General features: G+C 34.8%; 1 protein-coding gene across 3 annotated transcripts in view; it reads left to right on the top strand.

Annotated features, from left to right (window-relative positions):
• Window positions 1-963: 963 nt before the first annotated feature.
• LOC106880209 (myelin regulatory factor-like protein) overlaps window positions 964-16,479 on the top strand; it is a 135,504-nt gene continuing 119,988 nt past the window's right edge. For 2 of the 3 annotated variants that reach the window (XM_089355753.1, XM_089355752.1), the window contains exon 1: window positions 964-2,040. In XM_089355753.1, the coding sequence (XP_089211879.1) occupies window positions 2,001-2,040 (40 nt within the window). In that variant the 5' untranslated portion in view covers window positions 964-2,000. The remainder of the gene's footprint in view (window positions 2,041-16,479) is intronic. The other variant, XM_089355755.1, reaches the window with a different exon arrangement.

Raw genomic sequence — 16,479 nt, 5'->3', positions numbered from 1 at the left:
TTGGTAAACGGATACTGAAAGAAGCCCGTCGTATATATGTATATGTATATATAAATGTATATGTATGTGTGTGTATATGTTTGCGTGTCTGTGTTTGTATCCCAACATCGATTGACAACCGATGCTGGTGTGTTTACGTCCCCGTCACTTAGCGGTTCGGCAAAAGAAACCGATAGAACAAGTACTAGGGTTACAAAGAATAAGCTCTGGGGTCGATTTCTTCGACTAAAGACGGTGCTCCAGCATGGCCGCAGTCAAATGACTGAAACAAGTAAAAGAGTAAAAAAGATACATATATATACATGTGTGTGTGTGTGTGTGTGTGTGTGTGTGTGTGTGTGTGTGTGTGCGTCCGTGTGTGTGTGTGTGTGTGTGTGTGTGTGTGTGTGTGTGTGCAGCTATATGCATGTATAAATGTGTGTAAGCAAAAGAAACAATATTTGCTCGAAAGAGCCCAACAGAAGAAAGTTTGATTTGTAAAACGAAAATGAGTGTAACAAGTTCGAAGAAAGAGCGGAAAAGAGAGAAAAGTAGATAGAGAGAGGGAGATAGAGACAGATAGACAGAACGTGAGTGGTGATGAGAATGAATGAAGAGAGTATATGGCTGTGAGGATGAAAGGCGAGAAGTTAGGAAGTGGAGGCTGTGTAGGTGGGATTAGAGATAAAACGACAGGTTAATATGGAGTACGGAGGTGGGTGTTGCAGAAGAGAAGACAGAGACACAGGCAGGGAGTGTGAAAGACTGTAGTGGGACGAGGTGAAATTGCAAAAGAAAAAGGAAATAATAATAGAAAGGTGACTAAGGGGACATGAGAGGGAGAGAGAGAGAGAGAAAGAAGGAGTGTGAGTGAGTGTAACAGAGAGAGAAAGAGAGAGAGATGCAGGGAGATAAGAAAACTTACGGAGAAAACGATAGTGGAGAAAGCGAGAGAGAGAGAGAGAGAGAGAGAGAGGCGATAACGACAGATAAAGCGAGGAATGGTGTTAGGAAAGGACGAAGGTGAAGTAGGAGGCTAGTCAAGTGACATAGGTGGAAATAAACAAAAGTTTTGGCCAGCAGACGACCGAGGAGAGAGAGAAAGAAAGAACGGCTAACTTACAGTTGAAGACACCATTTTACTGTGTGTGTTATGTTTGTTATGTATGTTCCGGACGGAATATATACATTATATATAGATATGTATGTGTACATGTGCATGCATATATGCAAACGCCATCTTCTTTGTTTATGCCAATAGATCGGGACTGAAACGCACTGAAAAAAAAACTCTTATATCAGTAATTGTTGTAGTTATTGTAGATGTTATTTTTCTCATTCATGCTGTTGTTAAGGTTGTTATGAAAAAGGAAATGTTGTATTCCTAATTTGTTTTTGTTTTTTTTTTTAAAGTGAAACAATATAAGATTACACATAATATTCCCAACAAAATGATAAATTATTTTAAAAAGAAGGATCAGGGAACTTTAAGAAAGAGTTGAGTACGGCGGGCAACCACTTAAAGGAACAAAAAATACCATAAATATATAACTGAGAGAAAAAAATAATGGAAAGAAATGTTTGAGAAATGACCCTGAACTTTGAAACAAAAATATTAGTAGTAGTAGTTGTAGTTGTAATATCATTAGCAGTAATAAATAGCTAAGGTAAACGGCACTGTACAAGCCACTTAATCAGCGACAATGCCGATACGAAAGCATAATGTTAGAAAGTAAACAAAGGAAGAAAGGAGATAGGTATAATAATTGTTTGTTTGTTTTTAACAACTAATTTATCACCTCATTCCTCACCTCTCGTTCCTCCTAAAATTATGAACAAATATATTAACATCAACAAGTTACAACAATAACAACACGATTCGGTAATAACGAAAACAATAACGATATTAATCTGAACCACATCTAAAACAGTAGTATTGAATTTAAAGTCAAAAGGAAAATACATTGTATTCAGTTTTTACTCGACAATATAGTTTATATTTTCTGTAAAATTATTACCTTATGGAAGTGACTACAAGCGATCAGGATCCGCACACGATCGGTAAGTAGGCATTTTGTTTTTTTGTTTTTTTTCCTTAATCTTTCTAATTGATTGCAAGGCGACGAGCTGGCAGACTCGTTAGCATGCCGGGCTTAATGTTTAGCGGCATTTCGTTTGTCTTTACGCTCTGAGTTCAAATTTCGCCGAAGTATACTTTGCCTTTCGAGATTCGATAAAATAAGTATCAATTGAACACTGGGGTCGTTGTAGACCACTTGCCCGAAATTACTGGCCTTATACCCGAAATTTGAAATCAATATTTTAATTCATTCAAAATTGTGCAAGTACAATTCGCCGAGGATTATAAATAGAAACCGCACGTGTCGGGAATGCAGAATTGTTAGAGCATCGGGGTGGGGGGGTGGAAACTTTACTTTGTAGTATTCGTTCCAAATCTTTTTTTTCTAAGTTCAAATCCTACCGAGAACAACTTTACCTTAATTGTTATAATAAAGTACCAATCAAGTACTAGATTTGATGGTATCGATTAATCTCATTTCTCTCAAAATCGATAGTTTTGGATCCAGAACAGAAACAATTAATGAAATCACCTTTTTGTTTCCATAATTTGAGAAATAAACCCCCAAAGAATGCACTAGACTGTGTTTAAAAAGTGGAAAGGTTTCGGATTCTTTTATTCTTTTACTCGTTTCATTCATTGAATAGCGCCCATGCTGAGGTATCGCCCGCCTTCAACCATATCGACTCGAGCATATATTTCATTGAAAATCATTTGTGGAACCGCTAATTTATATATATATATATATATATATATATATATATTGATAGAAAGGATAACAAAAGAAAGAGACCTCGATATTATGTAAATAGAAGAATTTATCTGTAAAAATATGTGACACTTGTATACGCGCGCGCGCGCGCACATTATGTTATATATCAGCCGTGTTACGGCTCTCGGATATCGTTAAAATATAACTATTTATACAATAGTAAATTCCTAAAAACAAATACCTAACCGTTGCATTCGCATGTTGTTTTTTTTTTCGATATGTAATATATACATCTATGTGTGGGTTACACACACACATATATATATATATATATGAACAGTTTGTTGTGTCTAACAAACGCGTTTCGGGGACTATTGGAGAAATGAAGATCATTAAAAAAAAGACACTCACCCAGCGTGTTATGCACTAGGATCGAACCTCAGTTCACGTGGCTGTGATGCGAACTTTCTAACATCATACAGCCATGGCTGCGTCTATTTTGCTAGATACGTATTACTCTATTTAGCCGCATATGAGTGAGTATGTATAGTTCTAAAGCTTAATTTATTTACACCTGTAACCAATATTGGTTTCAAATTTTTGCACAAGGCCAGCAATTTCGGAGGAGGAGGAAAAGTCAGTTACATCGAGCCCAGTCCTCAGCTGGTGCTTATTTTATCGACCCCGAAAGGATGAAAGGTACAGTCGACCTCAGCGGAATTTGAACTCAGAACATAAAGACGGACGATATGCCGCTAAGCATTTTGCCCGGCGTGCTAACGATTCTGCCAGCTCGCCGCCTTATACTAAGTTGTAATATTAGCTACAGGTAGGGCAGTGAGCTGGCAGAATCATTAGCACGCCGGGCAAAATACCAGTTCAAATTCCGCCGAGGCCGATTTTACCTTTCATCGTTTCGGGGTCGATAAAATAAATACCAGTTGAGCACTGGGTTTGATGTAAACGACGCACCCACTTTCCTTCAAAATTGATGGCCATCTCCCAAAATTTGGAACCCATATTCCAATTTAGTATATTGTAGTATGTTTGATGTAATACAACAGAAATATCATAATGATATATAATGATGTTATGTTTTATGTAGCTTTCAGTACCTTATGTGGATGTTATATAACTCACCTGTTGATAATATACACTCACTTCTTGACATAACTATATATCTCTCTCTCTCGCGATATATATATATATATATATATATATATATATATATATATATATACACCATACACCTATTGTTATATATAAACACGCACCTGTAGATAGTGTTGCAATATATATTATATGATGGTCGTTTAGCTCTATATCAACCCTACGATTAAAGGTGTTCTAGTTGGCACCTATTGAGTGACAGCATAAATGATCAACGAAGAATGTTTAAAGGTGGTGCCCCAGTATGGCCACAGTCCAGTGACTGAAACTAGTAAAACAATAAAATACTAATAGCTGAAATAATGTCATAATCGATAAAAATCATAGGTGAGAATTTAGGTACGTCTGTTATTACAGGTATATACAAAAAGTTATCTATATTGACTCAGTAAAATGCATATACGATGTTTATGTACTCTCAGTTACATACATGTATGTAGCATATTTATATACACTCAGTATATGTAAGATATTCATATATGCTCATTAATTTGTATGTTGTATTCTTCTATACACTTAATCACGTGTGTAGAATATCTACATTCACTCAATAACTTATATGTAGGATATTTATATACACGCATTAACCTGTATGGAGTATTTTTATATGCATTCAGTCACATGTACGTAGGACGTCTATATACACTCAGTAAATTGTATACAGTATATATATATATATATATACACTCGGTAACTTAAATGTTGTATATTTTATATACACTCATAAATCTGTCTGTAAGGTATTTCTATATACGATCAGTAACATGCTGTAATATATCGATATACATTGTTATCTGGATGTAGTGCTGTCATAGATTGTGCGATCAGTATGTACTTTTTTCTTTTTACATTTCAGTCACATGACTGTGGCCATGCTGGGGCACCTCCTTGAGGAGTTTTAGTCGAACAAATCGACCCTAGGACTTACTATTTTGTGAAGCTTAGTACTTATTCTATCGGTAACTTTTGTCGAACCGCTAAGTTACGAGGACGTAAATATACCATCACCGGTTGTCAAGTGGTGGCGGGGGACAACAACACTGTCACGAAAATACACGTAGATATACAAATATAAACATATATATATATATATATATATATGTGTGTGTGTGTATCTGAAAGAAGCTTGTCGTATATATATATATATATATATATATATATATATATATATATATATATATATATATATATGTATATATATATATATATATATATATATATATATATATATATGACAGGTTCCTTTCAGTTTCCATCTACTCACAAGACTTTGGTCAGCCCGAGGCTATAGTAGACACCCAAGGTGCTACGAAGTGGGACTGAACCCGGAGCCATATGGTTCGGAAGCAAGCTTCTTATCACACAGCCTAGCCTGTAGTCATATACATTAAATATACATTATATTGGTATGTGTATGTATTATATTAATATACACTCAGTAATCTGCATATAGGGTAGTTTTATTAAGATATTTGCATGTAGCTATGTACACGAGGTTACTAGTGTGTCGTGTAGCGAAATATAGACTAAGATACCTCTCTGTAGTCCACAGTACTGGGCTCCTTTGCCCGTGGGATCCCTAGGCAACTGCCTTCTGTACCTATGTTATATGCATTCACCTACCTATATATAGTATATTAACTAGTGAACTCGCTTGCTATGCTGCACTGAAGAAACATTTATAGAATTACTATCATTCTTGCTCAAACATGACTAACGATAAGAAATATGCGAACTTTATGAATCCTTTCAAATATTTATTTCTTTATTGCTCACAAGGTGCTAAACATAGAGGGGACAAACAAGGACAGACAAAGGGTTTAAGTCGATTACATCGAACCCAGTGCGAAACCAGTACATATTTAATCGACTCCGAAAGGATGAAAAGCAAAGTCGATCTCGGCGGAATTTGAACTCAGAACGTACGGCAGACGAAATACCGCTAAGCATTTTGCCCGGTGTGCTAACGATTCTTTTCTACTCTAGACACAAGACCCGAAGTTTTTGGGGAGGGGGCCAGTCGACTAGATCGACGTCAGTACGCAACTGGTACTTAATTTATCGACATCGAAGGTTGAAAGGCAAAGTCGAACTTGACTTCAATCTTTAGATTTAAATGTTTTCGATCTAATTTGGATTCTTTGACATCAAATTTGATGGCAAAGAATCCAAACTAGATCGAAAACATATATATTTTGAAAAAAGAAAAAGAAAAATTTAAATCATAGAATATATAATCACGCAACTAACTCCCACTCCCGAAAATTATTGGTCTTTTGCTTATTCTAGAAGGAATTATTGCTATAATCTCAATAAAATTTATTGCGATATTGATTTCAAATTTTGGCACAAGGTCAGTAATTTCGGGGCAGGAGCTAAATCGATTATATCGACCATCGACCCCAGTGTTCAACTGGTATTTATTTTATCGAACCCGAAAGGATGAAAGGCAAAGTCCACCTCAGCAGTATTTGAACTCAGAACGTAAAGACGGACAAAATGCCGTTAAGCATTTTGTCCGACGCGCTAGCGATTCTGCCAGCTCGCCACCTTAATTTGTTGTGGTATTATTATCAGGTCTGAAAATGCAGTGAGATGGAAGATACGTTAGCACATCAAACAAAATGCTAAGCCACACTTCGTCTGTCTTTGCGTTCGAGTTGAAATTCTGCCGTGGACGACTTTGCCTTTCATCCTTTCGAGATCGACGAAATAATTATGTACTAGGTGAGCACTGCGATCAATGTAATGAGTAGCACCCCAGCTCTTACTACTACCACCACCACCACCACCATCACCAATACTTCATTCCCCTTTACCCTCAACAACAACAAAAAATAAATAAAATTCCGTTCCTCGTGCCTATAATAGAAAGGTTTTATTATCAGATCTTCGAGGGTGCCAGAGATAGCAATGCACTGAGCAATAATGAATTTCGTTGATCGATGACTGAGTTCAAATCCCGCCAGTCAAATATAACACTGCATTTTATCCTACAGTTGGTCTGCAGGAAATATTTATTATTCAACAGACTACAGCTTCTCCAACACACTACCTATGGATGCACGTACAAATTCTATAATGCAATTCTATTGAGGCAATGGGTTACCAAGTTACGTAGTCGGGTAAAATCGACGACAGGATTTTTCGCTGGGTAACTAGGATATACACTGAGGTACCCGTATGTTGTTATATGCACTAAGTTACCAGTTCAGTTATATCTACTACGTTACCTATAATTACTTGTATGTAGCACTTTGATTTACACTCGATTACCTCTAAGGTGTATATCAATTGGCATTCAGTTACCTGTATGTTGTATGAGCTAAAATGTGATTATTTCTTCATAATATATATATAAGGTAAATACAGGTGAATAACAATAACATTGATGGCGCCATGCATTGATAGGAAGTAAATTTACATAAGGTGAAATCTAGTGAAATAACACTCGCCAAACAAGGCGGTTTGTATGTGGTCGCTGAGATGCTTGAAATAGTAGCCAGATATCCCTCAACTCAGTCTATATTGTATTTAAATAAAGAGGAAGGAGGCATGAAATACTGAGTCTGGGGTAAACTAAATCTGTAAAAGACGAGATAGTCACGGCTAGAATACATTTGATTATATGTAGGTCCGTTCAATCAAGGAAGACCTAAAGCAAAACAACAAAAGCTAGTAAATGGCGCCAACAAAACTTGGGAGCCTGCGTGCGGACCCTTATTATTGCTAAAAATAGCAGTCAAATTTCTTTTAACTGATATAATTGACTTTTATAATGTCATGACGATCATGGGTGGATGCTTCTTTATCAAATATCTGTGAGATCAAAGTTGTCTAGAAATGAACAGCAGCAAGTAGGGGGGGGGGGGAATAAGACAATTTACTTAATTACAATATGTTCTGACATAAATTTTTGACGGAGACCATACAATTCGAAGTAATAAAACAATATTTGAGTACTGAAATAAACATGGCAGTTGTTAGTTTAGTCAGTAACGGTCCGAAGTTCAAAAACAGCCGAAGTCGACTTCACCAATCAATTTTGTCACTATCGATAAAACAACAGTCCAGTGTTGGGGTTTATATCAGTCAGTCCTCTACACACCTGTTTTTGAAAGATATACAGGGTTTGGCCAAAAATCAACTGACAGTAAATCAAGCCCATTTAATTCCAAGATTTATTTATATTTAACAACTGAAAGAATTTAATAAAAGCATCTAACTATGAAACATCATGAAAATATTCCAAACTGAAGTCCTTCTTGAGCGACACATTTTCTCATTCGAGTCAGTACAGAATTACAGATAGTATGTATGGAATTTTGATTTACTGTCGGGTGACTTTTGGCCAACCTTGTATAATATTTTGCGAACAATTATTAATTTGTATTATTTTTAATATGGTCTTATCACCTTTTAACCGAAAATAGCCGTGCATTTTATTGATGTATGCACACACGACGCACATATACATTCACATGCACGCATATACGTTTTTATATTCTGACAAATAGCTATTCACACACACACGCATATATGTATGCATGTATGTATGTATGTATATATATATATATATATATATATATATATATATATATATATATATATATATATATATATATATATATATATATATATATACATATAGTTTTAGAGAAAAGAACCAAGGTTCATGAACTCATCGATGAAAATCCACAGTCACATATATATATATATATATATATATATATATATATATATATAATACATAAATTTGATAACTGTTAGGTTTCGCCCAGGCCATGTCTAACTTAATAGCACCACCCGGTGAAGTCTTTCAGTCATATATGGGGCACCATGGCCTACTCCAGCAAAGAGTTATTATTGTTGGAGACATATCCGAGTGTAGGAAGTTGGTCCGGGATTTTTTGAAGAAATTTGTCCATTGAACTTTTGAATTTTATGGGATATGTTTCCGCTTGACGCATTTTGGTATGATAAATATATAGCAAATATATATATTCTTTTATTCTTTTATTCTTTTACTTGTTGACTGCGACCACCCTGGGGCACTGCCTTATGCAAACACTAATAACGTATGTATGTACGTATGTATGTATGTATGTATTTGCTTGTTCATGTTTGGATTGACTATGTATGTATGTATGTGTGTGTATGTGTGTATGTATGTATGTGTGTGTATGTGTGTAAGTATGTGTGATATGTATTTAATAGCGGTTTGATTCAGCTTCATAACGTAAAGTTTCGTGGGTGAGTGGAACGCATCTACCTCATCAGATATGTTCGGAGGCAGATCCCGAACATCTGATGAAATGGACTTGTCCATCGCGTCCACGGAGGTTTCACTCACGTAGAACCTAATCAATCTGTTATTAAACACACACACACACACACACACCCACATTTCGTGACTTTCATTAGCAATTAATGAATATAAACTGTTTAAGAATAAATCATCCTCTGACGAATTTTTTGCCAGAAACGTTGTGTTTTCCTTCTTTCTCAACTCTAACAATTTATTCCACATTTTTAACTGTTTATAAATATAATACTCTTAGTACAAATTCTTAAAATGCTTATAGTTTATATAGGTTACAGATATTTTATCTGCCATATAATCATATACATATAGGTAAGCCACATCAATGGATAATTTGGTTACATAATATATACATTGGCGATTCAGATATAAGCGATAACAATTAATAATTCGATTACAGAATATATACATACATACATACATACATATATATATATATATATATATATATATATATATATATATATATATATATATATATATATATATATATATATATATATATATATATATATTTATATATATATGTATATATATATTAAATTTGTTTATAGGAAACGTTTTGAATATGTAAATAAAGCTCCTATTCTATCATACCGGCCACTGTCTAATGATGTTGAGTGGTAAACCAGTTTTTCGGGGTTGCATCGAGCTGTTCCGATGTAATGTCGGATAAGTTTCATAATAATAACAATAACCCTTGGATGGAATTTATAAACGTTTAATGTATCGCCAGGCGCGTATCCACAAACTACATGTCTCTTAAAATCTGAGTCCGTATTCCTGGAATTATTAAAGTGAATTCCATAGTATCCATGGTTATCGGCTTGATCATTTTCGTGGATAGATTTCGCTTAACCTTCATACAAAGAAGAAAGGGATAAACATCCTTCTGTTGTGCATCGCCTGAAGAAATGACTCCATGAAGATGAACAACTCGATACCCACGGATACTACAGACCCCACTGTAATCATCCCAGAAATACGGACTGCGGTCTTAAGAGAAATGTGGTTTGTGGAAACGCGCGTAGCGATGCATTAAATGCTTATAAATTCCGTCCAAGGATTATTGTCACACACACACACACACACACACACACACACAAAACGCACACACACACACACACACACAAACACACACACACACAAACACACACACACACAAACGCACACACACACATATATAATACACATAAACACATATACACAATATACATACACACAGATTAGACAGATAGATAGATAGAGAGAGAGAGAGAGAGAGAGAGAGAGAGAGAGGAAGACAGACAGACAGACAGGCAAATATGTATGTATATGTATGGGACATAACAATAGTTTGGTTATATACAATTATATATATATATATATATATATATATATATATATATATATATATATATATATATATATATATATATATATATATATATATATAATATATATATATAGACATATATACATATATATATAATGCACGATAAGTGTGTAACAATCTAATGCTCATCATTTCCTATTATACACAAACATCTTATACGTGTATCCTATAACAAAATTAATTATGGTTATGTCGTTTAATATAACTATGTCTATATATTATTACCAATTGGCCTATCTATGTATATATTATTTAACTAAATTATCTATGCATATTGTATAACCAAATTATCTATCGCTATGGCCTATTTATGTGTGTATTGTGTAATCAAACAGTAACATAGATATGACCTGTGACTAAATTGTTTATATGTATGCTCTACAGCCCAATTATACATCATAATGGTCCGTCTTTGAGTATATTCTTTAAACAAATTTTATAGGAGTGGTCTATAACCAAATTATCAATATATGCGTCCAGCAACCAAACTACCTAGTAATATGTTCTAAACTACCTAAAGCACATGGCTCAGTGGTTAGAGCTTCGGGGTCACAATGATGAAGTAGTGAGTTCGATTTCCGACCAGGCTGTGTGTTATATTCTTGAGCAAGACACATTGCTCCAGTTAACTTATCTATAGAAATGAGTTGTGACGTCACTGGTGCCAAACTGTATCGGCCTTTGCTTTTCCCTTGGATAACATCGGTGGCGTGGATAGGGGAGGCTGGTGTGAATAGGTGACTGCTGGTCTTCCATAAACAACTTTGCCAAGGCTTCTGCCGCGGAGGGTAACTTTCTAGGTGCAATCCCATGGTTATTCATGACCGAAGGGAGTATTTAGCCTTTTAACTACCTATTTCTGTAGCCTATAATTAAATTATCTATATGTATACCATAAAATCTATAGGTATAGATTACAACTAAAACCCAGGGTTTATTCTATAACCAAATGATCAGTGGAAATTTTCTAAAGATATTTTTATTGCTTGAATAAATAAATTACTTTTTTAAATATAAACATAGGCATAGCTGTACGGTCAGAAGATTGTTTCCCAACCACATGGTTCCGGCTTCTATCCCCATGCGGGACACCTTAGGCTAGTGTCTTCTATTATAGCTCCAGTCCGACCAAATCTTTGTGAGTGGAAGACAGAAAATGAAAGAAGCTCGTCGATGTATATATATATATATATATATATATATATATATATATATATATATATATATATATATATATACGTGTGTATTATGTGCGTGTCTGTCTGTGGGTGCATATATATATATGTGTATATATATATATATATATATATACATACATACACGTGTGTGTTTGTGTGTGCGTATGTGTGTGTGTTCATGTTTGTGTTTGTCCGACACCAACCGGTATCAGTGTATTTATCATAGCGTTTCGGCAAAAAGAGAGCGATAGAATAAGTACTGGAGTCGATCTGTTTGACTAGAATCCTTCAAGGCGGTGCACTAATATGGCTGCTGTCCAATAGCTGAAACAAATAAAAGATGAAAGATAAACACTGGACCGAAGGGAAATTCTTTTCTTTATGAGGGAAGGGCTCTTAAACTATAAGGCATCTTCGTATTTGTCAGTCTGGGGTCTCTTAGCTGACTGGGATTGCATATTATTTTATAAATTTCACAGTATTTCACATCGACAAAACAAGTCATTTCAGGAATAGCAAACATGTTGTTTTATCAACTCTCCCCTTTATTTGAATACTTTATCCGGTCTAGTTTCATTACATTTTATTGACCTGTTGATCTTTATGGCACCATTTATATTTGTTCTTGTATGTATCATCCAGAAACTATTCATTCTCTTTATAAGGGTAATGTGTAAAACTATATAGAAACCACAGTATTTTTTCTATGATGGTCTATGTTTTTTTTTTTTCTGATGCCTATTTCAAGATCTATGAGACTGATAGAAAAAGTTATCCTCGGATGACAAAAGACCTGCCATAAATACTTGTAAAATCACTGGCTCTGGTAAAGTGCCTAAGGACCAGGTGGAAAGAAAAATTATATTAATATTATATCATTTTATATTATTTTATATTATATGATACCATACCATATATGCTATTATACTATATTATATTATAGCATATCGTAGAGGTGCATGACTTAGTGGTTAAGGTGTTGGACTCATGATCGTAAGATAGTGGTATCCATTCCTCAGCTGGTAAAAATGTGTAATCCTACGACGGCGGCGCCCAGGAAGGAATATATACACGCCAGAGTAACCACCCGTACGCTCTTTACGGAGTGATTTGGACTTATTATATTATATTATATTATATTATATTATATTATATTATATTATATTATATTATATTATATTATATTATATTATATTATATTATATTATAAAGAGGCGAGCAGGTAGAATCGTTAGCACGCCGGGCGAAATGCTTAACGATATTTCGTCTGCCGCTACGTTATGAGTTCAAATTCCACCGAGGTCGACTTTGCCTTTCATCCTTTTGGGGTCGATAAATTAAGTACCAGTTAAATACTGGAGTTGATGTAATCGACTGTCCGATCCCCACAAATTCCAGGCCTTGTGCCTATTGCAGAAAAGATTATATTATATTTGGTGCAGTTTGATTGAATAGTTAAGAAGAAGATGGCAACTACGCTATCTCAGGTTCGTTCCTAATTCGTTGTATCTTGGGCAAGTATCTATTGGCGTAGCCACAGACATGTCGATACTTTGAGAGGAATTATGTGAAGAATACATGTATCTATAGGAAGCTCATCCACTTTCACGTTAATTCACTATTCCGTTGAACGAATAACTAAATCCTCATTTTCAAAACTCACAAGGCTCATCATTCAAACATATATCATATCATATCACACACACACACACACACACACACACACACACACACACACACACACATATATATATATATATAGGTGGGGTTGTGCGTGCGTGTGTGCATAGGAGAACTTGTCCTGTAGTCGCCATCAAAACTAACGCAAACTTACAAAATGATGAAGGTCTGATTGAAAGCAGTAAAAACAGTAAAAGCAAGAATAAAAATGGAGCCAGCCAGGCAGTCAGTCATACAGACGGCAGGCACTCAGACACACAGGCAAAAAACAAATCTATGAAAAAAAATATAGTCTCTATGCGACATTCGTAATTGCATTCCGTGAGGTATTTCAGATGTTTGGACAGGTGCGTGTGTAGTGAGACAGGTTTCGATAGACAAAAAGAAGGAATTCCTTCTGGAATCTTCTCTTTTTTCCTTCTGCTTTATTCTTCACCTGTCTTTGCTTTTGTTTTGTATTTTTTTTTCGTTGTTGTTGTTGTTTTTGCTCGTTCTTTTGCTGTTGTTTTTGTTTATGTTCTTTATTCTTTGTTAAATACATATTGTTGCTGAACACGTAGTTCGAATTAGATCGCCGATACATACATACGTACATACATACATACATACATACATACATACATACATACATATATACGTACATACATACATGCATACATACATACATATATATACAAACATACACACATATACATATATATGTGCGTGTGTGTGTGTATATATATACATATACAGATATCATATAAATATATACATCATATATATATATATGTGTGTGTGTGTGTGTGTGTGTGTGTGTGTGTGTGTGTGTGCGTGTGTGTGCGTGCGTGCGTGTGTGTGTGCGTGTGTGTGTGTATATATAAAATACCCACATGCACACACATACATATATGCATATATATACGTATACATACATATATATATATATATATATATATATATATATATATATATATATATATATATATATATATATATATATATATATATGCATATGCATGCACAAACACGCAAGTACATAGAGTTGCATGCATATACACAAATACACGCCAGGAGATATACATCAGCGATCATACACCACATAGTTATATACAAACACTGGCACCATAATGTACGCATAAATCTGCAAAACATGCAAAATAAACACATATATCCTACATACATTCATATATATATATATATATATAGATACAAATATCTATATATTGGTAATGGATACAAATATACACACACATACACATACACAGATATGCCGACATGTTCACACAGATCCGCTAAAAAACACGCACATGGACAAGGGCCATAGATCTCAAAATACACAACTATACATTATATGTGTGTGTGTGTGTGTATGTACATATACATATATATATATATATATATGCACACGCATACATGTATACAAACACATATTACACAGTGTTTGTCCTACTTTGAAAGGTACACACAGACCGATGTGTGCAGAATACCTAAGATTACTCACAGATTTAAATATTTTCTCTCAATGCAAATATCGTCTCCTGACAGAGGTTTTGCTTTAAACCTTCCCTGAAACTTTAACCTGGCGTAAGTATCTACCAACTGGTTCCTCAGCCTAAGATTGACACCATTTCATGGATCTCTTAATCTGGCGCTAAAATCAAATATAATTTAGTATCTCTTTGAGATACCCGAGTTGTTATTATTTTGTTTTTGTTTTGGAAGGTTTTTTTTCTTGATTTTTTTTTTTAGAACAAGGTCAACCCTGATTGAGCAGACCGATTATCAAAGCCGTTAAATCTGCAACCATCCTATCTTTTATCAAAATAAAAGTATGTATGTAGACATAGCTAGATAGTTGAAAGGTTCGCTTCGCAATCGACGATATTACATTCAATCCAGATGCCTGGCATCCTGGAGCAACCTTATCCTGAGGTCAGCCTGAGGTCAGCCTGAGGTCAGCCTGAGGTCAGCCTAGTGAATGAAACTGAATGAATCAAAATTGTGTGAAAGCCTGTAGAACAAATTGAGTATCTAATTCATAACTCCACCCTGATCCTTCATTACGGTTTACGCTAAGGGTGCGTGTGGTTGCACAACATTCACCTATTTTACACCATGATTAAATGAATTGGTTGATCAAATCATCAGACAACTAGAACGCACACCATCGACACTGACGGAAACCCATTTACCTTACATTATTGAATGTCTCCCTTCTTCTTTTTGTAAAGTAGTGCAGTGTTGTTTGAGAGAGATTTAGCTGCTATTTCTAACATGTTAAGTGGCCTGGTACAAACTGCCATACTAGCTCAGGTCTCTACAAGTAGAGTTCTGTTATTTTTGCTTATCTCATGAGATCATTAAAAAGCACAGGATATGTACCCAGTATTTGTGGCTTAAACTGGTAATTTGCAATATTTCAGAAGTAAATTTAGATATTAACCCGAGGTTAAGATTGATGGTTATCATTAATAAATAGGAAACATAAAAATTTTGCTATGAGAAAGAACTATTCATCCAAAACGTCATATTTTTTTCTGTTCCTCGCGGCAAGTTGACTGATTCCACAATGTTAACTTATATACGGATACTGATTTACCGACGAAGTTCAATGCGCGACCCGAGATAAGTTCATAAATTTTCTCGTACATATAGATAGTTTGATATGATAGTACAAAGCAGCATGCGAACACAATTCAATGATAGTTCAGGAAGATAATGAGAAAATATCGGACAGATTTAGCAGTTCCAAAGATCAGATTATTAATAATTGATAATGAATTTATTGAATAAGAATAACAGTCCTACTCTTAACTCTGTCGATTACAGTAATATGCTTGTGAAGCAATAGTGAACTATAGCAATTATTTTAATTCTAACAACAGTACACATATTTAACAAAAGCAGTACACATATCTATTTTAGGATTACAACTATGTTCATGTTTATTCTATTGATTCCGAGAAAACTGTGCGACACCATCGTAAGATAGACTGTAAA

This window comes from Octopus bimaculoides, chromosome 7, assembly GCF_046866305.1.
Source record: "Octopus bimaculoides isolate indiv1 chromosome 7, ASM4686630v1, whole genome shotgun sequence".
NCBI classification, from domain to species: Eukaryota; Metazoa; Mollusca; class Cephalopoda; order Octopoda; family Octopodidae; genus Octopus; species Octopus bimaculoides.
Note: the sequence above shows the minus strand (reverse complement) of the source record. Positions and strands in the feature narration are given on the sequence as shown.